The sequence below is a fragment of the Strix aluco genome, chromosome 7 (assembly GCF_031877795.1).
Source record: "Strix aluco isolate bStrAlu1 chromosome 7, bStrAlu1.hap1, whole genome shotgun sequence".
Lineage (NCBI taxonomy): Eukaryota > Metazoa > Chordata > Aves > Strigiformes > Strigidae > Strix > Strix aluco.
In genome coordinates this window covers 23,010,765-23,037,742 of record NC_133937.1, presented here as the reverse complement: position 1 = coordinate 23,037,742, position 26,978 = coordinate 23,010,765, and the positions used below count along the sequence as shown (strand labels likewise).

The following is a 26,978-nucleotide window of genomic DNA, read 5'->3' as shown; positions in this document are numbered from 1 at the left end:
AAAGGATTCTTGGGATTTTTCCTTTCAATTTTTTTGCCAAGTCATATTGAATTTGTATTCTTAAATTAAAATTAAAAAAAAAAAAAGTGTTGTAATGTACACTGGGGCCTGTGAGGAGACTGTTTTTGCATTCTCCAAACACATTCTCTTTGCTTCATAAGCTAAGTTCATATTAAATATTTAGGAATAATCTAACTGATCTGATTTTATGCTGCCCTGAACCTACAGGTGCTATGTATATATATACAGCATGACTGTAAAATATTGCCAAGACTAAGCATCAGATCCTGGGTGCTCTGGAATTCTGTCCACTAAATATAGTGTCAAGAGAAGTCCACTAAGAAAAAACAGATGAAACTTTAAAGAGTGTTTCCTCCTGAATTCAGTGAGAAGAGAATTGAGTTTAGGACTATTTGCAGATGAAATATTTTAATTGAATTTTATTATAAATTATTTTCTTGAGCCATGATCAGCATAGAAGCTTTCAAACCTTTCACAGAAAGTTGAAGAAATTGTCACAGGGTGTATAAGAGCAACCCAGTGAACAATTTTTCAGTGATAGTGTTGATGCAAACAGACCTTACTTCATCCCAGGTCCTAAATATGTATTCACCTTCCTAATCCTGCCTGCTCTTATGCCATCTCAGTTGTTTTTGTGGCAATGCAGTGAATCAGACTGAGAAAGTGATATGGATAAAAAATAACTTAATTTTTTTGTCATGTTACTTTACAGTCCTAGCAGTTCTGTTGGTTTCACAGCACATGAAGCTAGGTGATGCAGACACATGAATAGATAGCTGGACGCAAGAGTTGCCTACCTGTGTTTACAAAGTCCTGCTTGTGAACGCTGAACCAGGTCCGAAAGAGTAGTAAATAAGAGTTTATCCTTAAAAGAACAGGTTTCCCTTATCATGGGCAAACAGAATAACAGGGAGTTGTTGGAAAGGATAAGGTTCAATTTACTGCTCTGTGTTTAAGCTGCACTAAACTGGCAGACAGTCCCTTAGGGTAGGCTGCAGCCAGGCCTACCAGTACGACTGGGGCTAATCACAGGCAGTGCGAAAGGGGAGAAACTTCTTAAGTGTATTATTTATTAAGGCCATTTGTTCAGTATATTTACTAAGAAATGTGTGTCTATTTATAAAAAACAACATGCAACTTTTGGCACCATGGATGGATAGGAATGAGGAATGAGGAAAACGAGAAAAAAAAAAGAGGCGTATATTTACTATGCAGAAATATCACCTTCTAGTTATGCAGTGTTGCATCCTACACATAGCCTGAGCTGTTTTCCAGACAGCACTGAAAGCTTGTGTTGCCGAGTTATTCTAAACAGTTTTTTATGCTATGCTCATCACTGTGGTGTCCCAATCCAGCACTGCATTAAGTACTGGCTATAAGCACAGCCATTAGATAATGGCTATGTCTGAATTGTGGGACAGTGGAACACTTCCCTTTTCTCAGTTCCAGGGGTATAACTCATTTTATCCTGACTTGATGTTAAGAGCTAATCATACATCATGCTTCCACTTCTGCATACAACAGTTTTCGTAGATGGAAAGCCAAGGAAAGACTGAAAGGGACCTGTGCCCAATCTAAATGGTTGGGTGTCTCATGGGAAGTACCTATCATGCAATCAAGAGATAGCCAGTGCAACTAACATTTGTCATGTTCTACCACAGGGAAGGAAGCACATACTACAGACAAGAATTTTTATTTGTTTTGTATTCGAACACAAATTTGCTTTTGCTAGAGAAGCAACATGGAGCACTAGTGGCAAGGTGTGTGAGGTGCGAACTTCTAGGGCAAAGATTGCAATCAAGTGAATCTTGCAGGATGGATTTTTTTTCTGACCAGGGACAGTTCCCAAGTAGTTATTAACCCTAATCTTTACTGTGAACATTTTATGTGGCCTTTACTAGCATGAAGTCTGGGAAAGCTTTGAAGATAAAGAACAAGAACTTGAATATGAACCAATTTCCAAAGCAGCCAGCGTGAGCTGTGGAGACCTTGTCTGTTGTGCCCACATGTCTGTAAGTGTCCTTGAACATCAATGCCCAGTTACTTTAAATGCTGTAGTCCAGTTATAAGCTTGCAGTAAGTGAGTAAATTAAGCTTGCCATTGCTTGCCAGTATGAGATAATAATCTAGTTTAGATAATAGAAAGTTTGTGCTGTCAAATCAGCATTTGAGAGGAATCCAAAGATTGTTCTAAAATACATGTTGGATAGATTGTAGGATGTGGGATCTTCAAAGAAAGAAGAGTGAATATAGGGTTTTTGAAGCCTTCAAAAGGCTTTTATTTGCCTCCTGGCATCACTTCTGCCTTGCTTACATTCTGTGTATTGAGTTGTTGTTATTCCTCAAACACAGGTTATCCAAGCACCAAGCCTTACTGGTGGCAGTGGCATGGTCATCTTTTCAGGACAGAAACAATTGCGCATCATCCCTGTATTGCCTGACCGTGTAGCCCAACCAGTTCCGATGGTGGCTGAGTGCAGTCTTTTAACAAGATGAGAGATTGAAATGGTCATAGGATCATAGAATCAGAGAATGGTTTGGGTTGGAAGGGACCTTAAAGATCATCTAGTTCCAGCCCCCTGCCATGGGCAAAGACATGTTCCACTAGACCAGGTTGCTCAAAGCCCCGTCCAACCTGGCCTTGAACACTGCCAGGGAGGGGGCAGCCACAACTTCTCTGGGAAACCTGTTCCAGTGTCTCACCACCCTCACAGTAAAGAATGTCTTCCTCATATCTCATCTAAATCTTCACTCTTTCAGTTTAAAGCCTTTACCCCTTGTGCTATCACTACATGCACTTGTAAAAAGTTCCTCTCCAGCTCTCTTGTAGGCCCCCTTCTAGGTACTGGAAGGCTGCTATAAGGTCTCCAGAGAGCCTTCTCTTCTCCAGGCTGAACAACCCCAACTGTCTCAGCCTGTCCTCGTAAGGGAGGTACTCCAACCCGCTGATCATCCTTGTGGCCTCCTCTGGACTCTCTCAAGCAGGTCCATGGCCTTCTTATGTTGGGGGCCCCAGAGCTGGACACAGTTCTCCAGCTGGGGTCTCATGAGAGCAGAGTAGAGGGCGAGAATCCCCTCCCTCGACCTGCTGGCCACACTTCTCTCGATGCAGCCCAGGATATGGTTGGCTTTCTGGGCTGAGAGTGCACACTGCTGGTTCATAGTCAGTTCTCCATCCACTACTACTCCCAAGTCCTCCTCTGCAGGGCTGCTCTCAACCCACTCTTTGCCCAGCCTGTATTCGTGCACGGGATTGCCTCAACCCGTGTACAGCACCTTGCACTTGGCCTTGTTGAACTCCATGAGGTTTGCACAGCCCACCTCTCAAGCCTGTCCAGGTCCCTCTGGATGGCATATCCCTTCCCTCCAGCATGTCGACTGCACCACACAGCTTGGTGTCGTCAACAGACCTGCTGAGGGTGCACTCAATCCCACTGTCCGTGTCACCAACAAAGATGGTCCTCTTGAAACACTAAAATTCAGTGGCTATCTTTTATCACATCTGCTGGGTGCTAGAAAGCTTTCCAGCTTGCTGACAGCTGTTTCACTAAATCTCTAAAATAAGTGAACACAGTACAAAACAAAAAAGCAGTGCTGTGTCTGTATGAAATTCCTTAAAGTCAAATCATTTTGAGTAGACATTAAACTGCACTTCTTAGTTTTGAGTACTCAGCACTGTCCCATATAGCCAAAAAATCCATTTGCAGTCTACCTTTGGAAATATCACACATCTTCTCTCCAAAACCTATTTACACATTGTGGCAACATGGGCAAAAAAAGTAAGGAAAACTCTCACTGATTTTCTGAATAGTTAAAATTTGCATATTCTGAAGCAAACCAGAGAGATACATTCCCAATTTAGCAGATAACTTTTTGTCAGCAGCAGAGCAGAAATTATTAATTACTATAGGAATCTGAATATGATTTTGCCGTAGTTCTGCCACATCAGTTAGTAGGAGCAGGTTTCAAAAATTTTTCGTTCTGAAAAGTGCTGTGTGTGCCCTCTATTGGAAACATATGATTGATTGAATTTTTTAATCTTAATTTTAAAGCTTGTTTTATAAATGCAATGACAGTCAATGAAGTATTTGTATCCTGAAGTACATGGAGGTAGGATTTTTAAATAGCCAACACTTTATTATAGACTGGTTTTCACATTATTATTATCTTGATTACTTTAATCTAGATTAAACACTGGTTAAAATAACAGGTACTGATTACTATAGCAATGTAATGGATTTTGCATTTCTGTTTAAAAAGCAAAATCAGAAAGCTTTTAATGTGCCCTGCCTTTCTGGAAAAATGCAGCCACTGTCATAAAATACCCAAGCAGCTGGACACATTGCTTTCTTCAATAGAGAAAGTGCTGGCGTTTGTGTTGTGCAACTCAAAAATACAGCTCACGTGCAAGAGGGCAAAGATTGCATTAAAACCATCTTTCTGCCTTCTAAATTATGGGCTTTGTCAGGAGCCAACTCATCCCCCTCCCCCCCCCCCCCCCCCCCCAGTTACTGCAGTCAGCTTGTATGCTGCTTTGCCTTACAGGGGTGCTTCATGGCTGCCAGTGAATGGTGCTCAAGATCAGAAGACTTAAGAGCACTGTCCCAGCGCTGTCTGAGCATTGAAGCTTCTGTTTTACCTTCTGGATTTTGGACTGTACCTAAACACCACAATGGGCGTTTCATCCTTGCCTGAGTTGGGAATGATCCTGCTCAAAGGTGTTTGACTTTGAAGGTGCTGAGTGAAAAGTACTAGCATTCAGTCACTGGCATCCTCCCAGGAAGGTCCAAACCAGTGGGCCGGAGGTGATAAATTGCCAGCCCCGGTCTCTGATCTGATCTTCTTTGGTGGAAGCAGCTAACTAGAACGGTGCTGAGGAGGGATGAGCCAAGGGACCTGATAAAAGCTAGGCCACTGAGAACACCAGAATGGGAAAAACCAAGAGACTCACTCACGCTAGTTCTGGAGAATAACAGAAGGAATAATATCTTGATAAAAGAATCAAGATAACACTAGGATGGCATTATCAGTGTGATATCAACACAGTACTTCCCTGGAGAACAGGCTGAATTACTGAAGCTGATCAGAAAAGTGCAATCACCAAAGGTGACCTATTGAAAACATGCAAAGCAGGATGCTCAAAACATGGATTTTGCCTTTAAACTAAGTCTTACTCAGCAGGCTAAAATAAAGGACAAAGACTCCTTTTAGTATTATCTGTGGTGAAATGAAAGCATGATTTTTTTATTTAGTAATAAGTATTCACTTGTTTCTTGGCACAATACTGACCTTATTTGTTTGACTTTTGGAAGGAAAAAGTCTAGAAATGTTTAATTTCTTTATGTATATTTATTAACAGAAAAGATTAAATAGAAATTTGAAGTAAGATAGCTAAGGTTAAATGCACAGTTGTTTTCTTTCATGTTGTTCACATTAAAGTTGCAGTTCAAATGACAGTTGATTGAACCTCCTATACTGCTTCAGCCTTTCCATATTTATTTTTTAGTTTTTAAAATATTTTTTCAATCCACCTATTATTTCAAAACCCCCCAGTTTATTACTTAAATATATTTTCTACTATCTTGATATTTACAGTAGCTATTATTTAGAGTAGTCATATGCTAATCAATTGAATTGTATGTGAAATGGTAGACTCCCACAAAATGACAAAACTAATAAAAATGATCAAATAAGGGAACAGTGAAGGAGGCAGAATCTTTACATCAGCGCTAGTTATTGCTTAAAGAAACGACAGAGACGTTCAAACAGGCATGTACCTCTGAATACCACGAAAGCAATTGCCAAAACCCTAATGTGGCTAAATGATTAATGTCCAGCGATAGCTACGCCAAAGTGCAGTCCTTTTGAATTCTGGGGTCCAGCTCCAAAATTAACTATTGAAAACAGCCTCAGGAATAGTAAACTACAGCAGACAGAGGATAAGAAATGAATTAGAAAGGTTGTTATGGCCCTAAATGGATCTGTGGATTTCATGTGACACCAGAGGTTAAAGGGAATAATCAAAGATTTAGGCCATACTAGGAAGGGGAATGTTGTCTTCTCTACTTCAGTTCTAAACTGGAGAACATGATGGGAAGACAGGTACCCTTGACCTAACCTTTTTTAGTATTGAAAATAAAGCATTCTCTCAGACTGAAGAGTATCTATCAGACAAATCTGAGCAATCCTATAATTTTAAAAGCATAAGAGTCATCATGGTCAGGTGGCATACCCAAGAACTCTGAAAGCACTTATAGATGAAGTGTAGGCTGTTAGCAAATATATGCAGCTTTTGTGAGAGATCTGAAGGGTCAAAATAGTGCACCTGTATTTAAGTTATAACTCTACAGTGCTGTCCCCAGGCACTCCCAATGCGAGTTTTACTCAAGACATTGGACTGAAAAGGATAGCTCAGTAGAGTCTCAAGCAAATGCCTCAGTATCTGCTAGAAGCCAGTATCAGACCCCTATCACCCATGATCTCTACACTGAGGAAACTCTAAAAAAATCCAAACTTTTATGTCAGTTATTCTTGTATATATTGCCTAGATGTGCCCTGACCCAACCACAGCGAGAGGCTCCGGTGGGTACTACTCTCATCGCTCCCTGGGCACGCTGGCGTCCACGGGAAGAAAACTTGGTTGGGTACAAGTGCAGGAAGGGAGCCAGGACATGCTCTAATGAAGTTCCCGGTCTGGATGTGGATATTGGAGCATGCTGCAATACTCACTACAGCTCAATTTAAGCAAAGCTTGAATGATCCGGTCACTAGAAGAACATAAAATCACTCTGTTTAGATTATATAAAACAGATACATAGATAATGCAGAGAACCTGCATCCAGTCAATTTGTCAACCACCTTATTGATTATGGTAGGAAGGAATAAGTTTCTGCAAAGAGCCATCATTTCTTGCTGAGCTGATATAAAATACTGTCTTGATTTTGTCAAAATAGCAACAAGGCAGAATTGATGGCAATAATTCTTTGACATTTAAAATTCCTTAAATATTATCCTTCATGAAAGGCTGCTAAAAAAAAAAAAAGAAACTTCCTTTATCTCGCAGGGATATCCGTTTAACTGCTTAGTAGCCCAAACATGCAAGAGGTAGCATCTTCACTTCTGAGTACCCATTGTGCTGTGATAGCAGCAAGTGGTGTGGAAAAATCATATACCTGTAGTTATTGTTCTCCTAATGCACTTACACAGGAAATCCCAATTGCGAATAGGGACTGTCTTCCAAATTAGATCATATGGAAGTGTCACATAGACTGGCATTCATAAGCAATCACACAGTGATGCTTGAAGGGCCTTTCCAAAAAGTGAATTTGACATCTCTGGCCTTTATATATGGGAGAGAAGCCAGGCACTTTTACCAGAAAAGTAATTTATATATTACATCACTTTTATTCTTTCTTATGTAACTTTATTTCAAATTCAGGAGCTGATTTACTAAACAACTCACAGTGAAATCACTGTAAGAACCATAGTAACTTCAAATGATGTGAAGAGCTACAGTGGACTCTGTATTGGACATCACAAATTCAAATTATTTGTTAAGCCTGAAAAGCCTGAAGAGACTAAACATGCTTTTGATACTTAGCTTTGATTTAGTTATTCTTTCTTTAAGTCATCTAGACAGTTTCTAAAACAATGAATTATTCAGTGACTTTCAAGTCTGTCATACAGCTAATCCATATCTCCGTAATAAAAAGGTCATTTATTTTCAACAGTCAATGCTGGATTCACTATACAAATAGATTAGCCATCTCAGTATCCGATCAAGTTCACAAAACTCACATGGCATTGAAAGCATGAATATAATACATAAAGCCATGATGATAAGTGTACACATACACACACATATATGTACAAAATTGGATAGATTCTTCAGCTATACAGAGATGGATAGAATGATAGACAGAAGGAAACTGATTTGTGTTTCTTATATAGGTCTGTCTGTCCAGGCTTTCTTCTTTCTCTTTTTGGAGGGAGAGAGATTTTGAATACAGCAACTCCATTTTAAAAACGTACAATATCAAGACATCATATACATTGCAATATGTTTTACATATATTCTCTGGGTAAGTTTATTTTTCACAGATGGAATGAGCTTTCAAATTTTCTGGAGTCACAAAAGACCATTTTATCCAGTCCATCAGTATTTTTTACATTATTTTGCTCAGACCCTTCCTATTATATTCCAAGTAAGATTAATTCAAGGAATAGCTACAGGCCTTAAAGTTTACAGCATTTTCAACTCACTGCACACACTGATTTTCACACAGTGTTGTTTTCCCCCGTGTCTCTCTTTCCTCCCTCTCTGATAAGCTTACACTTCACTCCACCATGCCCATTATAGGAATAAGAACAGGGCAATGTTTCTATTCCTGTCTTTGCCACTGACTCACTGTATAGTTTCTTAAGCATTTGCATCTTGTACTTGGATCCTCTGGTATCTAAGAAGATGAAGTGTCTGTTGATGTTTTCTTTAGGATAAGAGCATTCATAATGTCTCCCTCTGTGTGGATTCTCTTGTGTTTAATAAGGGTTGAGTCCACACTGCAACCTTCCTATCGGTGAGGTTATTAGTAGGGGTTCTGACTTCTACCCAGATGCCTACTTTAATTACAACTGTAGGAAATTAATCTTGCAAGACATCCACCTCTCAGTCAGATTTGACTTCAGCCAACAGCTTCAAAATTTGGAGGCAGGGCACTCACATAAAAACATACGCACAAAACCCAGCATGATCCCATACACTTCCCTCTATAATGCATGCTAAAAAGGAGCTAGAGATATTTGTAGAGCATAATGAGATCCTGGGAACTGGAGATACAGAGAAACACTGAAAACAGTTGTTTCTATAAGGATAATGCCAGCTACCTTCTGCTACAGAGCCCTGTAGCGCTACTATCTGCTGAATATGCAAAAGCATTGCTCTTTCCTTTTCAGTGCTATAATGCCTTAATTCCATATACTGTCCCATTTACAATTTTTCACAAATACATTCTGTTCTTTGGGGTCATTTTATTGATTGTTAATTAAGAGTAAATGTATTGAGTCAAATTAGCAAGTATGTAGAAAATTCTAACAAAATAAGATTTAGTCCTTAGTATTGGAATGAAAAGCAGAGACCTACTGTGGTTTGCAGATGTTGGCAAAATCCATGTACGTGGAACTAGAGATAGTTCCGAATAAGACAAAGTGTGGCGTTGGCTCTTATCTTACAGCCTGTGCTATTTTGACAGCTACTACTGTTTTAACAAAGTATATACTTTATCAGAGAAGATTCTAGTTAAACTATTTGAATTATGAGTTAATCTTATAGACAAACACACATTAACAAGAAATGTATTCCAATTTTCAGTGTCACAGCAGGACTAACACAGTGGGCTGCATTCTGAAGACTGTGGTCTCCGAGGCACAAAGCACATCTTAAAAAACATGACCAAATGTTAACAATCTGCTATGAACTGGTACAATCCAGCTAGTTTATCTTAAATATGCTGATTTTTACAGGCTAAGATGCCAGCTTTGCTGTTCAAAATTTGTTTAAAAAATTTCCGGACTCTGTTCTAATTACCAAGAATATCATAACAGTACAATGGAAATCAGATACTAATGGCTTGAAAATTATTTGTATTGGCACTAGTGGATGAAGTAGTTTTAATTAGGAGACAAAAAGAAAATATAAGATGCCTCATCTAAAACGAAATACCTGTTTGCCATGTTAATTAATTCCATGAGTTGATTTTTTCTATTCACATCTCAATCTCTTTTTTCTCATTACAGGATTACAGCATAAATTCTTCCAAAATAAAGGATTATACTGTATTTGCATTAGGATACTTTATTGAAAGTAGGCTGTAAATATATGCAAGATATTTCTATGACAACATGTATATTATTATAAGAGCAAACGGAAGGCTGTTGAAATACATCAGAAAACACCTTTGGCTGAAAAATAAAGAGGCAGGTTTTGGGTGCTCGTGTCTGCGGAAATCCATGAACAACCTTCTGTCAAAATGCAACAAATCCAAACCAGAGACGTTTTAGGTTTCTATGCTTTTGGTTTCTTTACACAGGATTTCAATTCAAAGCAAAAAATAAATAGCAAAATACTGTTTTGGTGAAAACACAGCTCGTAACACTCAGATTTGATAACATTCTCAATGTACACAGGCGCGAAGTGCTATCTTGCTCTTTAAGGAACCTGAAATTTGACCGTGGTCTCCACAAGGAGATCCTTGGGAAGCGCCAGATCCTGGTCCCTGACACTCACGCAGGTACAGGCTGAATCTGAAAAAGGGCTCTTCCCAGGGCGCTGCTGGGGGACGTCTCCCTCCGTGCAGTGACGAAGGTCGCTCGATCCTGGGGACCGTCCCCGCCGGCACCAGTCTCCGGCTGAGCGCGGACTCGCCCCTCCGCTCCCTCCGCTGCGCGGGGACCTGCCGCCCGCCGGCCTGCGCCACACGAAGCCCACGGAAAGTTGCCGCTCGTCCCTCCCGGCGCTCCGGGCCGAAAGCCGCGGGGCCCCCCCGGGACGACGCGGCTCCAGCGCCGAGGGGCCGCCGCCGCCCGCCCGAGCCGCTCCGCGCCCGCTCCGCAGCGGGACGGTCCCTTCCTCGGAGGGCGCCGCGGCGAGGCGGAGGCGGCGGCTCCACGCAGCCGGCGCGGTGAGTAGCCCCGAGGCAGCCCGCCCCGCCGCCCGCCGCCGCCGCGGGGGAAACTGAGGCAGGCGGCGGCGGACAGAGATGCGCCGGCGGGCGGCCGCCGCCCTCCCAGCCGCGGACGGCGCCGGCTGCCAGGGGTCCCGTCGCTCCCTCGGGGGACGTCCCGCCGGCAGGAGCGGCCGGGGGGGCCCGGGGGAGCGGGACCGGCCCTTCCTCCGGGGGAGCAACGTCGTCCGGGGGAGCACCCCAGATGGGGACCGCGGCGGCGGGGGGCGGCCCGCGGGCGCTGCGGGCCCTCACCGGGTGTCTGCTGGGCGCCCTGGTGCTGAGCACGCTGGTGGGGAACGCGCTGGTGTGCTTGGCCGTCCTGCGCTTCCGCCACCTGCGCGCCAAGGTCACCAACTGGTTCGTGCTGTCGCTGGCCGTCTCAGACCTCTGCGTGGCCCTCCTGGTGATGCCCTGGAAGGCGGTCACTGAGGTGACCGGCGGCTCCTGGCTCTTCGGCAGCCGCTTTTGTGACACCTGGGTGGCCTTCGACATCATGTGCTCCACCGCCTCCATCCTCCACCTCTGCATCATCAGCCTGGACCGGTACTGGGCCATCGCCAGCCCCTTTCGCTATGAGCGCAGGATGACGCAGCGCCTTGCCTGTACCATGATAGCCATGGCCTGGGCCCTCTCCATTCTCATCTCCTTCGTCCCAGTGCAGCTACACTGGCATAAAGCCAAGGACAGGAGATACCCAGGCTCCTGGCTGCCTGGGACACCCCGCTGTGATGTCAGCCTGAACCGCACTTACGCTATCACCTCCTCCCTCATCAGCTTCTACATCCCCGTGGCCATCATGATCATCACCTATACCAGGATCTACCGAATTGCCCAGGCCCAGATCCGCCGCATCTCCACCCTTGAGCGAGCAGGGGGGCAGTGGCCAGCTCACGGCAAGGAGCCGACCTCCTCTTTGCGGAGTTCCCTGCGCAAGGAGACCAAGGTGCTGCAGACCCTTTCTATCATAATGGGAGTCTTTGTTTGCTGCTGGCTGCCCTTCTTCCTGCTCAACTGTCTGCTGCCTTTCTGCCAGCCCGAGCTCGAGAAGGACCATGACGGACACTCACCCTGCGTTGGCCAAACCACCTTCAACATCTTTGTGTGGTTTGGCTGGGCCAACTCCTCAGTCAATCCAGTGATCTATGCTTTCAATGCAGACTTCAGGCGGGCTTTCGGCAACCTCCTGGGCTGTCGGTGCTTCTGCTGTGGCACACCCAGATCCACTGTGGAGAGGATCAACTTCAGCAATGAGCTGGTTTCCTATCACCATGACACCACCTGCCAGAAGGAAGGAGCTGCCTCGTCATCAGTACCCACTGCCGCCGTCACTGCCTGGGTGCAGCCCGTACCTCATGCCATAAACCCTCAGGGAGAGGACAGCAGCGAGGAAATGTCTATGGAGAAGAGGTCTGTGATTTCTCAGACACAGGCTGCCCCTGGCAGCAGCCCCAAGAGTTGTCAGGTGCCAGCTACTTTGCAATTGGATTGCAAGGCAGAGCTATCCCTGGAAACTATTACTCCCTGTACGGGGCTTGGTCGGTGCGAGGGACCCCATCACCCTGTTCCAGAGGGATAAGTGACTGTGCGTTTCGCACACACAGAGCCATCCCACAGGGAGAGTTCACTCTGCCTCCATGTAAGCTACACCTGTCCCCCAGCAAACAAAGTCCCATCCCAGAGGGGTAGGAACCTGCTGCGTTTACTCCAGAGAGGTGACAGGCATATTAAGTCCATTCCAAAAGCATATAGCAGTCACATATTAACCTCTTCCCACAGCCACCTTCACCCCTTACTCTTTCAGTCAGTAGACATTTCCCATGCATTTGTTTACCCCCACTCTTCAATCAAACTTGTGATATTTATTAAGAATAGTGAGATAATAAAATAAAAACAACCCATAGTTTGAGACTCTGTAATATAATCTTACATAGGTAAAATAATCTTAGATTTAGCGTCATTGCTAAAACCCATTTTTCCCCCCCTCTCATGGTTTCACATCATACATGTACATAGTTCTGGTCCTAAAGGTTTGTGTTTGGTTTTACTTTTGTGTTTATTTCTAAGCTGCACATCTGGATTTACACATCTGAATCTGCGTTTAGGCTCTTAAATAAAAATTGCTCTGTTAAAACATCACTATCTTGAGTCAAAAGACTGCTCAAAACCCTGGAAAATTAAGCTGCTTTTATGTAGGATCCCAAACACAGTTTCAGGTGCCTAACTTTCATATCCAGGCTTAATGATATTGAGCTAGGATCTTCCTCATCCTCAAATGTTAGAAAATGTATTATTGTGCCAGGCTGAAGTTACAGTAGAATGGTGTTTGAGAACTAACGATACAACTCCAGAGCGGCTTAAGCTGGTATCAGCTGAGGCAGTTGCAATCCTTCCTTTCTCCTACTAGTTCAGGCAGACAATACTTCCAGAAAGCGAGCTGGTCCATAAAGTGAAAAGTGACCAGGTCATCTCTCTGAACCCATTTCACTACTTGTAGACATAAGCAGCAACAAAAGGTAGAGCAAACGGGTGTCGGATGGCTTGCAGGAGAGAAGAAATGGGGAACTTGATGATCATTTCTCTATGTGTAAAAGGGTTCAGCAGACATTAAGGGAATACAGTGGCACCTCACTGTCCTCCACTTCTCTGTCCACCACTCAGGAGTTCTGCTGCTGACCATTTAATACTGTGCTCCACTAACCACCCTCATTACCCCATTTTTCTGTCCTTTGTCTATGACTGAGTTGATTGACCTTGATTCATCTAAGGAAGATGATGAAGATGCAACTGTCCAGAAAGAGACATCAAGAATGCTTACACTGCTAAAGTTTTCTTGGACATTCAGTCTCACAGATGCTCTTTCAGAACAGTGATCCATGCTGAGAAGCCAGCTGCTGAAAGGCGTGTGATCCTGCTCCTGCTCCCAGTGATCCTCACAGTGATCCCGATCCTGCTCCCTGTGAATTTAAACTGTATGTAGTTCTTAAGTCCCTGTACGTATTTCCCCCCATTGCATTAATTCTTATGGGGAAAATTGCTTTTGCTATCCTGCTCTTTTCAGGAATGTGTCCTTGATGGATAGTTGGGTATGACTAATCTGTTCTTCATGGTCAAGACTGGCAGGGCAAGAAGAGGTAATGGGCTTAACTGTAAGACAGACCAAGGCAAAACTTCGGAAAAACTTCCTAAGAATAAGAATCATTAATCAGTGGAGTAGATTGCCTAGGGAGGTTATGACATCTCTCTCAGTAAAAGTCTTTAAGATGACATTGCTGAACATCTGTCAGAAATAACATTGGCATTGTTAATCCTGTCTTGGGGCAGAGGCATAGTGTAAGGGTTTTTTGAGATCTTTTCTAGTCCTGCTTCACTATGACAGCATGACTCCCTAAGCATTGAGATTAAGATGTTTGGGTTTTGCTTTGTTTGTTTGGTCTGGTGGTTTTCATTTTTTTTTTTCATACAATTATCCTTAGCTATTTTCCTGTAGGCAAAAAAGCATACAGATAAGAACTTTGAGACCCCATTGGAATATTTCCCTTCTTCTCTTAGTGATTAGCCATTTTTCTTAGCATTTAACAACTATAATTCAGCATGCCTAGTGCCTCATCTGGAGAGCAACCCTGAAATAAACCTGGTATTTCCTTAAAAGAGATACAAGATCTGTATTTTTTGATTATTTTCTAGGTGATCATATGTGAACTGTACATGGATTCCCCTGCTAAAGGGTCAATCAATTTGTGAGAGGATTTTCCTTGCTACATTTCTTCCTTCTTACACAAACCAGAAACATGTATCATAAGAGTGTCAGCATTTTTTATCTCCGCCAAAAACCCAAAAATTATATCTTAGAGCTGTAAGAGACTTCTCATCTCACCCCCTCCACACTAAAAGCCATCCTGCGGATATACTGACACACCTGATAAGACACTATCCTGAAGTGTGACTCCCTCACTGCCTCCTGCACTTCTGTTTCTGTTGCAAGAGTTTCAGCTGGCTCCATCCCTCACAGAGTTAACTCTCCCTGCCCACACACATCTTCCTTCCCATGGGCAGGCAGTCTTCTGGCAGTCAAGGCCACACGTGAAATTATTACACACAGAAGCTTTTTTTTTTTATTTTTTTTACCGTTGTACAGTCTCATTATTGGTGATAAAAGCTGTTGATTAACAGAAGGGAAAGATTTACCTTCTCACAAGGTTTGCCCTGTCTATGGGAGCTGTCTCACCCAGGAAGTAGTCTGGACTTACTACACAGAGTGATGAAAACTTAGTGTATGGCAGAGTGGGTGGCAGAAATGAAGCAATGAATATATTTGAATAATGTTTTCTCTTAAGAATAATCAGAAATGCATGATAGCTTTGATTTATGAAACTATATTTATGTTAAGAATGGAAAAAGCTCTTTGTGCTTGTGGCTATAGTTTAAATAAGGTTCATTAATAGGTCAAATTGTACAAAAACCTGGTCTTTACTGAAGCTTTTTAAAAGACAATTTAAAATTGCTCTTTGTAAGTGATGCTGGAAATAATTGTTTGTACCTAATTGATAATGGTCATTACTGATGTGCAGATGATACTATAATGTAAACTGTTGTAACATGTAAGTGCAGTGTAATGTTCAAGGCTGCAATAAATTTCAGAAGTTGCGTGTTATAAACTGTTTAAATTAATGTTAAGTGGCATATTACTGAAGGTACTTCATATGAAAGCTACACCGCATAGCCCTTCAGACTACATCTTCTGCTGTTGCTGATTTAATAACACATAAATATTGATACTGTATGTACTTTTATTTTTCTAGGCTGGGAAGTCTCCTGAATGTTAAGCTTACTACAGGCCACACAGTTCAGTGAACAGTAAATGAGCAAGACTTATTTCCCAAGAATTTTTTCTAGTGATTAACTGTGATTTCTAATTGACATTTTTCTCATGACAGGGTAAGCTCCTGTGTTAGATTACACAACATTCAGTTAGCATTGTTAGTTCAAGTCTGATGAGATATATTAGAATTATTACAAAAAGCCAAAGGTTTCAGTAGAAATTAAGAGGCAAAATTATTTCCTATTTACACCAGTGCAGGCACTCAAAGGAAACACCTTCTGAAGCAAAAACTTGGCAGCATTTTATTATCTGTTTCTGGGTCACAACTTTCTTGGCTTGGCAGGACAAAATGAATCACAAATGGCGAAGGCATTATTTTAGGGAGATCTATGGTTATTCCTCAAACACACTTTTTATAACTCAGATCATCAAATCTACATTCTTCTTTATGCATTCACCACAATATTTGTAAGGTATTTCACTGACTAAAAGCAGTTCACTTGCACGCCTAGTAGTTCCACATTTACAATACCATTAACGTCACAGTGACCTAAAAAAATAGCTTTTAAATACCCTTGATGTCAAAAGAGTCCAACCTCACAGATACCTTATTTAAACACTCTTACTAGTCAATGTCTAAACATCCAAATAAAAACATGTTCCAGTTCAGCAAAGTTCAAGTGGTAGGGCTTTATGATGCATACCAAATGTCTTCTCTGTTCAAGTAATTCCCACTCCCTTTCTTTCTGTCAGTCTACAACTTTCTCAACCAGCTACAGGTCCTATTTCTTTATTACACAGCTGAAATTAATACAAGCTTCTTGTGGTCAATTAAAAGCTTATGTAGCTGAGCTGCCAGAGCAGCCCTTCTCACTACTACATTGCACATGAGAAAAGATAATGTCTCTGTAGCCTCCTCTGGGTGGCTCTAAAGATGCTTATCCAGCTGAGAGCTTTTTCCTGCTGTCAAATTCCTCTGAAATTGTTCATTGTGTTTAAAAGTTAAGCATGGGGGTAAACGAAGAGAGATATGTGCATACCTTCTTAAACAACTGGGCTAGAAAGCAAACAGCGTTCTTCAAGGAAAAGGAAACAAACCTCAGGGCAGGGCTGTCTGGAGCTGGAGATACAGCAGGGCAAGGACAAGAACTCCTTCCTGGTGAAAGGCCAAGACTGGTCCCACACCCTTTTGTGGCAGAGGTGCCAGGTGACATTCCACTAACCAGCCATCAGGGTGTTGTTTCTAAGAATAAATGTAATGCCACCAGTCACATGCACCTCTGTAGCAGGAGGCAACTGTAGACACCAAAGATGTACTTGAACCCCACATCGATGCAAAGTTTCATTTTGTTTCCTAAGCAGTATTTTAAAAAGATTAACAACACACATGCATCCTTGACATTATGCTTACATTTTTGTGTTCTGCTGTTTACTGATTATCTGTTTGCCTGCCATCTGATTTATACAGGGCTTTATTTTGCATTACACACTAACGTTCAGAGATTGCCACTGACTTTAAGAAACTTGTTACAGCTACAGCACTGCTTCTACACCTATCAGTTCCAGGAATGAGAAAGGACTGAAAAAGCACGTGTCACTTAGCATGAGAAAACAAAGTGCTGGGACAATTCTGCAATTCAAACCATAATAACAGAAAAATACATTCTCAAAGAAACTCTGTTAGCAAAATCCTAATAAGCAAACCTAAAAAGTCTAGATTTCCTCCCAATATCCTCCTCCCCTTGGACTGGATGTCTACCCATGTATCTAGCTGGCAGGGAAAATCTTCAAACAAATGCACACAGACATATGGATATTGCAGAGGGATATTAGCCCTTATATATTGCAAAGTATATTCCCAAGACATCAGAGGAAATAGTCTTCCCTCCTCCTCCATTTATTTCTTGCTAAATTGTTGTAATTTGTTTTGCCGAGTTGAATACAGACTAAATAACATCGTGTCCTTACAAACTCAATCTAAATATATGTACAGATGGAAAGTTAATTAAATAGTTCTGATTTAGCAACTATTACATACAGTTGCTATGATAAAGGTAAAAACCAAAAACAAATCAAAAAACCTTATCCACAAGTTTATAGTTAGGTGAAACTTTAGCAAATGCTGAATTCAGTGGAAACACCAATGTAAAGGAAAACAAGATCATACCTCCACTGTGTATCTTTTTTTCTTATTCCTTTGATACTAAGCTGATGCCTTAACATTTCAGTTAAACTTTAATTTCAGTGAGAAACAGCTGACCTAGGTAGCAAAAAGAGAAATCTGTTATACAACTTGGTTTTCATAAGCATCTGTTGTTTAGCTTTTGCCAAAATCATGCCTCTTGTGTCGGATTTCAGATGATGCACCTACGCACACCATATTAAATATATTTCAATCGGCTGAATATTTCTCAGTAAAAATTCTTTTGTGAAAATTTCTCTATTCTTCATAGACTGTTGGGTTTTTTCCCTCACCTGGGAGGTTGAAGTGGCTTTCTGGATGTTAAGTACTATCAGTCCAGTCCCCCTGGACTCTGATGTACTTAAGTGGTTTCATCACCATGGTTACAGACTCCCACCACATAACTCTTAACTTTATTTATCTCATTGTTATAATTTAACTCACTTTCCTGAATCCTCTCTCCTTTCCTACTGCAAAGGGACATACAGCAGGGTGCACCCCCTCAGACTTCTCATTCTCTCAAGAACCGATTTGCATTTACAACAAAGGAAGGCACAAAGATGTTAACCAAATTAATGATTTTTTGTAGCATATTTGGTTTGAAAAAAATTATGTTAATCCCAATCTGGGTTTGTTATCCCTCCCTAATCCCTACCTGTGTCTAATAATTCAAGACATTTTAATAAACTCAGGGTTTAGGCCTGAATTTCACATTTTTCTAAGTTAACTAGCCACATGATCAGACAACTGCCTATCAGTGGAACTATAGACAGCAATAAATGAAGTGTGGACATGTATGAGGATCTTTACATGTGCATAGCATAAAATGAATGAAGATGCTAGGGAAGATGTAGGTTTATCTTCATCAACTAGAGGAGGAGAATTTTATCTTGAGCCAGTTTTATTTTAGTTTAGGTAGTGAGAAGACATTTCCATTTGTAACATTTGTAGAAACCGTTGCTAGGTTCTCCTTTTTCTTTAAAGATCATTTTCACAGAGTTTTCTGCAGTTCAACATTTTAATATATTTTTAACTAATTAAATTCATCTTTGCACCCACCCTCAGTGAGAACACACCACTTCATTTTACTCTTTTCATATTTAAATCCGAACTGGCTGAATGGAGTTTATATACACTATTTCATGGGCTCTAATCTTGTGCTTACTTTTGCATGAAAGGTAACTAACTACATGTGAGCAAGGTGTCTGAGATTCTATTACAATCCATGGAGATCTAGGCCAAACAGTCAAACACATCTAGAGTGATTTATCAGACCAGGTGAAGATATCTACTTTAGGATAAGAGGAAAAACTCCCTAGACTGTGACTAGCTGAAGGGGAAAGAAAGCCAGTGATACAGGATAGTAACAGACAGGGAGATAACATGATCAAGTGTGCAAACTAGTTGCAATTTTTTTGCTGTTGATGACAAAGCTGAATCAGAGATCATACTAAAAACCTGTACACAGAGCTGGATTTACTTTTTTGTTTGGTGGTTAGTCTGAAAAGTCTCTCTAACCTTACTATTTAGAATTCAGGAAATAAAAAGATATAAGCCAAAGTGATAAGAATTATCAATTTTCCAAAGTCATTTAAATAAATGAATGCATAAAATAACACAGAACATAGAGTGTTTACTAATGCCTAAATTGATAATATAGTCATCAGAGGCAACATGATGGCAAATGTTCTTGGTGTGCATTTGTTAACAGAGGGAGGGAGATAGAGAACAGAATCGAGTTTCAAGACAGCAAAGTGGTAATTAGATATTTTGTCTCTTATGTTTTGGACTATAGCAGAATATTAGTGCTGCCAAACTACATTGTGACAACAAATTAATTGATAGTGGTAATTAATAACCGTAATTTCCACTCTAAGCGTGCTTATCTTGTAGTACCAGTGCTCCTAAGCCATGAATTACAGTGGCACCAGACTGATACCTCCTTGGTGTGCTGGCAGCCTTCAGTCTAAAGCTCTTCGAGAGCTTAAAAGAAAACATCTGCACCATCATAACACAGAAAGCCCTCTGCTACAGTCATTCCTGCTGTTAGGCCTTTCACACCCACAGCAGTGGTCAAAAGAAATCCTCTGCCCTGCTAGGTGGACCTCCAAAAAAAGGAAAGCCTTTGCCCATATTCTCAAAATACTGCCCCTTTCCCAGGGCTCTGGCACGTGGGGACAGTGGCTGTTCCACATGAACAGGAGGACACCTCTGAGGCACCCTACTCGTGTCCTCTCACACGGCACGGTGGCTGCATTACTTCTGGTACTCTCTGCTCCTGCTGCGGCAGCCCTTCAGTTATCAGCGTGTCACAGGGAATCAGCGTGCTGGGCCTGCGACTGCGCCTTCTTTTGCTGTGTGACTGACAGTGCCATCCCACTGTCTTCTTCACAGCATCTGTGAAGAAGCTTGGAAGAAGAGAATCCTTAGAAACCGAGACATTAGATAAGTGGCATCAACAACAAAAGCCACATTTGCTGTTACATTTATGCAGATGTTCCTTCAGTGCAATGTTCTCCTTTCAAACAGTTTTTAAAAGGTAATAGGGACTACTTCTTTTGTTTCCTTTCCCATTTTTTATTTCCAGCTGCATATTGTTACGCTCCCTGTTTTTTCTTAACACTTTAGCACTGACCACAGGTATTAACCACAGGGCCAGTCTGGCCACCTAGACTACTTTTTAACACATCCTAACAGCATTTTACTCATAGGAAGACTTCTTGTAAACAAAGACAACTTTTATTGATGAAGCTGCAACAAAAGTTCTGCATGACTGATGCATTTGAAGAGCCTTTTAAGGCTAGATTTTAATAGGCATTAAGATAGCTAGCTCTCAAGATAGCTGCCTAAATGACTTCATAAAATGTGCATATACAAGGCACAAGAAAGCATAACATAGAGCAACTCTTACTGGGAACAATAGGGTGGTTTTGGGACACAACAGCTTGCTGCAGGCTTCTTTCAAAAATTGGCTAGATTTTCAGTGTACTGCTGGCAATTTATGCTACTGAAGGAGCATAAAGTAGCTTTAAAGATGATTGTAGTTTCCTTCAGGTGGGGTAAAAAGTTGCTATGATGATCCTCAGAGGCACCATCCTAGCACATCTGGGGCTAGTCCAGGGACAAGAGAAGGGGGGTAAAGAGTAATGCCTTTTGTGCTGCACTGATAGCTGACAATTCAAATAAACTGATTTTATTTGAAGCACAGGTCACTGTGCTTGCTACTATCATCACTTTTGCTTCCAGATAATGCACAACAGCTGCTTATCTGAATACGTATTACCTTTTTTTTTCTTTAATAGAAACATTTTATTTCGCTTCTGAATAATCTCCTTTGTGAATTTAAGCCTAACTTTCAGAGACAAGCAAGCTGGACAGGCAAAAAGTTTGAATTGTAAATGTCTTGTTGAGTTTCAGTTGTTGTTTAGTATGTCTTACTTTATAAAGCTGAAACGTGTAATTTGGGGTGGCACAAGCTATGCGCTTCCAAATGTATTTTTTACTCCTTAGGTGTTGCTACAACATACCTGCTCCCCTGTAGTCCTGTCCAAAATGTCATTCCTGAGAAACATACTGACAGAAGGTAAAGGAAATCTATGTATAATTTAAAAAGAAATAACCTTGAGGGCAGTATAGGGGAAAATTTTCATGTAGTTTAATACCACTTAGTATTGACACTAATTTTGCTCTAGTACTTAAAAAACCCATATATTTCCATTCAGGAAACGCTCATCACTGTCTCTTAGCCTCAGCTATAGTGTGTTTTCAATGAAACAGACAATTTTCCTCATTAACATTATCTTCTGACTTAGACTATAAGATTTTAGAGGGTTTTAGAGGCAGAAGACCCATCACTCCTGGCAAGGGTATCATGTGTGGTAAAAAAAAAGGAAAAAAGCTCTTCGTGGCATATTGCTCCAGGAACAAAGACTTCTGTAACTTCAGCCTACTGACACATGTTACAGTGGAAAATAGAAAGAATTTTGGCACCCCCAAGGGGTTAACCTGGAAGAACTGGATGTACCAAGCAGAAGGAATCATCGTGATTTCGATAGCCTTTAGGCTGAGCATCTAACATCATGCAATCTTGTGTCCACAAAATAGACTTTTCCTAAATTTCAGCCTGCCTGCCTGCAATCCCACTGCTATATATCACCTGCTACCATGCTAGCATGCATCCTCCATAGATTACAAGCAGTTCCTTCCCTGCCTGATACTGTGGTATTTTCTGTGATTCTATTATCACCTGATCTGGTAATTATAAAGGTCTCATCACTATGGTCTCCTAATAAGCCAGGGTGTAGAAAAACATTTTTTCATTTTTGATGGAGCCTTTTAGGTCCGGAATGATCAGGATGCAGAAAGGGGAAAGCAACTATAATCTAACAGAAGAAAAGACACATTGGATGTAGAGAGATTGCACAAAAGGGCAAAGTGCATGCATGAGGTGCTTTGTGCAGCGATGGAACTAACACTCTGCACACTTCTTGTCTCCTGTCTCCAACAAGTAGCTTGCTTCTGGATGCACTCAGTCCACAATGGGAAGACTTCTTTCAGAAACATCAGGTCTTTAGAAAGATTAAAATGTAGATCCCAAAGAATGATCCTTTCCAGGCTTAACAAGTCCCAGGTCCTGCTTGGAGGCTTGGTGGTCACTCACCAATGTAGCCCACCACACAGCAGAGGGGATGGTGAACTGCAGCACAGGGACAGCAGTAGAGGGACAGAGGCAGGACTTTGTCTATGTGATTTTCTCCGTTGGACCTTACCAAATACAGCCAGAGACAGCCCACATCTCCAGTGGAAGAGTCTTGTCTGGCTGTCTGTCAGGATACCTGTTTTTTTGACGTTCCTGACTTAGGGATGGGAACACATTCTACCTGCATTTCAGTTTTGCTCTATGTACCACAAAAATAATACCTATTTCCTTCCTTGAAGAGTGAAGGGGATGAATTAACTAGTTCCTCCACAACTCTGAAGCACTAGCACAGGTGTAAAAAAGGTTTCTAGGTTTTGCGAGTCATTTTTCTTTCTAAACTAAGGGGAAAAAACCTCTTAGAGTGATTTTTATCATGCCTAAGAAATAAGAGAAGGAACTTCAGTTTATCAGTTGTCCAATTCTGTCCCACTTTGCTAATCCCTTGATACATATTGAGAGTAGCAAGGCAACCGGGAAAATATATACTTTGGGAAGAGCAGCAGCTATGGTATATGAAGGGAAAAAAATTACGTTTTGGGTATAAATTCTGTTATCATTTCCAAACTTTCCACAACGGCCTACATGAAGTTCTCCACATGTACCAGTAAGCCTTTCACAGCTGTGTTAGGACTACGAGTGCAGGAAGAGCCTGGCAGCAGAACTCACAGAAGCTACAGTGCACCTGGGCTTTTAGGGATCCCAACCAAAGAGCTAGCAAGAGCAAACTAAAAGAAGAACACAGATAGGTGAAAATGTACAAGTGCAGTGTTTACTATCACTGGCTTTTATGGACAGACTATTCCCTATCTTCTACCACAAAAAAAAAAAAAATTTCTAACACACAAAAGAAAACGCCAGAACGGCTTGAAAAACTGTGCCTGCAGCAAGCGCTTGGAAACAGGATGCACATCTGTATCACACCAGAAAAAAACCTTTTGGAAACTTGGTGTCCTATGTAGTGTCAAGGCAAACATACATGAGATAGAATATGCTGCTCAGCTGCTTTTATTAATACTAGGTTCTTAGTTCTCCTTTTAATCAGGTGTCTTTCCTTGATGTTTCTTTGTTATGGTGGTTTTTTATTTGATACTTATGCATAGTATAGTTCTATTTAATATCAAACTGGTTTTAATTTTGTAATAGAAGAGACATGAATCATATGTTGCTACAGTATACACAGGCTTGTGTAGCCTGTGTATTTCTGCCCCATAAAAATCACTTTAATTTATAGGGCAGGGACAACTTAATTTTTGCTAGTGTCTAATACACCAGCGTTCTCCCCACTACTTCAGATCTTTAGATAAAACCACAATATAAAAATAAACATAACCCACAAAAAAATGTGGTGGTTTTTTTTCCCTTCGAAAAACATCTACCTTTTAGCTACATGACATCTTTCGTAATTATATCTTTTGACATTTACTCTTCCTTGCAATAGTCTACATATCAGCTCACACCATGGAAAACCAATCTCCAGCCTTCAGTTTGTGAGCAGTTGGTAAGAGAATTAAGTTCTGAATAAACTGAATGTCTGGACAAGTTAAATGTCTGAACTTGTTCCAGTTTCAGGTGAGGTATTTCACTGTGATGATATACAGAGAGCATTATCCATGTTACATTTTCTTCAGAAAAAATAGACTATTTCTATTATTTTTATGAAATAAAATTTAACATACCAGGTCAGTTTATTGTATGTTTTATAAATTTGCCATTTGGGTTTTCTGGAATATTAACTGAAACTTGGTAGAACAGACCTTTTGTTCTAGAAATCTTTTTTTTTAAAAAAAAAAAACAACACCCCAACTTGTACTCTAATATATAGCTTTGAAGTTTTTTACTCAATCCGCAAGACATTTAATCTATTTTAAAGAACTCAGTCTTCTGCCTACAACTTGTCAAATATTTATAATTAGTTTCCTTTTTGAAAAGTTCTGCAACTACATTTTGTTAATGAAACCCTCACAACTTACATTTTCAGAATGTGAAATTACCTTGCTTTTCACAAAAAGAAGAAAAATAAGAAGCTATCCCACCCCTCTGAGTTTTCTCAGTGATCTGTAGAACACGTTTCCTCCCACATGTGGCAAATGGGGAGTTCAGGCTTCAGTACCAGGTTTTACATTACCAGCCGTCTGCTATCCTCACACCATGCCTGCTGCTTCTTGAATAAAAATGCTCTCTCACACCATCTGATACAAGCATTCTCTCGTAACATTTTAATAGCTGATCTCCTGCATCATATTAGCTTCCCCTTTCTACTCTTTAGCTACTCTTCTCACTTAAGTGATCAAATAAGCCTTTCATAGCATGGTGATGATCACCACATTGTGAAAGACAGCAAAGAAACAGCCTCAAGATGCATTTGTTGATTTTAACACTTCACATTTCTAGAAATGTTCAGATTAAATGGGTTCCCCCCACCCCTTCTGTCTGTGTCTAAAATAAGTGGCCAAGATTGATTTAAAAGGCAACTCACTTTCATTCTACAATACTTGCATGGACTTTTGATTACATATAGGTCTGTATGTGTGTTGCTACAACAATGAGGAATATATTTTCTGCTTCTTTAAATTGACTGTAGGATGACCAGCCATAAGTTCTATAAAAGTAAATGGTCTTCTTTGGTATCCTAATGAAATCCTCTGTTTACTAGTAGCTGAAATAAATTCTTTCTGTGATTTCCTTCACTGTTAGAGGCCAGAGGCTGATTTATTTTGAACGAGCTTACAGAATGGAAAAGGCAAAGCTGAAGTTCAGCCTTTCACAAGACTTAAAATTTTGATCAGCTGATAGAAAAGCCTGGAGTGGTAGGGGTGTTTTAGCAGCTCCCACACCAGGCTCAACAAGGGACATTGTCAATGCTGAGGTCAGTCCATTAATTATACAGTGAAGAATGAAGGTAGGAAATAGAGGTCATGTGGGTTCTCTGCGAAAGGAGACAACAATGACTCTTTGACAAACATTTGAGAAACAGAAATGAAAAAGCTTCATAAGTTTGCTTATGAAGGTAAAGAATAAGCATGGAAACCTCTACAAAACTGGAAAAGAAGCATCCTCACAGTGGAAGGCAGGTTATAGAAGAAAACATTTAATAGATATCATTTTAAATACAAAAAAATTACATGCTTAGAAAAATTAGCATGTAGTTATGTATCTCTTATCGGAAATAACAACAATCTGAGTTGAGAATATACAAGTCAAAGCCTGAAAGGAATATACACATGGTGTGAGGAACAAAGTAGTTCCTATGGAGCAAAGGAACCACTACCAAAAACTCAAATCACTAAGATTTCCTGAACTCCAGTTTGAAAAACGCAGCATTGGAGAACACACGGTGAACGACTCAGACCAGCTTCTGAAAAACCTGCAGGGAATGTGAGATGGAAAAGATGGTGGAAACATGTGTGGAACATTTTTCAATAAAGCAAATTAATTGAGGAGAAACTAATCTGGGGTGATTCTGAAGTGCCCTGCAATGGCCTGGCCTCCAAGAGAGCATTCAGCAGCGGCATGGTCTATTGGCTGAAGAATAGACATATGGATGATTTCAAACAGATTCTGCAGCATAAGGAATTGACTTATAAATCTGGTCATCTCTGATCAAGACTATGCAGTTTCTTTAACTCTTCTATCATTTTGCAAAAAGCCATCTTTTGAAGGAAAGGTTGACTTGAACTTCACTGGAACTTTATTGGCAGGGATGGAAAGAACCAACACATAAACACGCCAAAAATTTGGACAAAGGCATCAGTCTGACCCTACAGAAGTGCTTAAATAGGATCTAGAAGAGACTTAAAGGAAAATTTGAGCAAGAAAATTCTTGTTTCACTTTGTTTCTTCTATACTCTTGGAAATAGGACACAAACCCCAGAATTTCAGCTATCTGCACATCAAAGGTGCTAATAATATATTAACCTATAAATAATCTTACAAAACTTTTCAGTAGTCATGTTTATTTGCCAGCTTGTGATGGAAGGAGGAAAGAAGATGAAAAATGCTTCACAACTTTGCCCTGCAGTGCTCTAGCTCAGAGTGAGGAACCTTACAACTGCCTGCATTCAGAAGATCCTCCAGTATAACTGGACATAAAGCATTAGACACCTCTACCAGTAAAGCCAGTAAATACACGATACCCTTTAGGGATTGAACTCCAGAGGTGACCAGCAGAGATAAATGAAGCTGTTGGGCACCTTCACAGTGAAGGTAATATTTTATTCTGATGCATGAGCAAATTAAGAAATCTGTCTCTGCGTGGCTCTTCAGCCACCAGCTTCTGTCTTTTATACTATGCGGAGCTTCGCTTGCCCTGAGCAAAACCACGTAATTGAGAAGGTCAGTCTATCTCTGTGTAAACAATGCTTATTACCACATTAAATATGATTTTATTCTCTTGAGCCAGTAACAAGAAATCAGAAAACTGACAGCTCAGACAAATAGGTTAAACACAGATATGCTTATGTTGTATATCTAAAACAATTTAGGTTTATGACTCATCAACGTTCTTTACACTACCCACTTCTCTGAAAAGGAGCTTAT

General features: G+C 40.9%; 1 protein-coding gene across 1 annotated transcript; it reads left to right on the top strand.

Annotated features, from left to right (window-relative positions):
• The first annotated feature begins 10,944 nt into the window (after window positions 1-10,944).
• Window positions 10,945-13,613, top strand: LOC141925643 (D(1)-like dopamine receptor). The gene has a single exon (XM_074830056.1). It carries the CDS (start codon window positions 10,945-10,947, stop codon window positions 12,316-12,318), a length of 1,374 nt encoding a protein of 457 aa, XP_074686157.1. The 3' UTR covers window positions 12,319-13,613.
• Window positions 13,614-26,978: the final 13,365 nt, after the last annotated feature.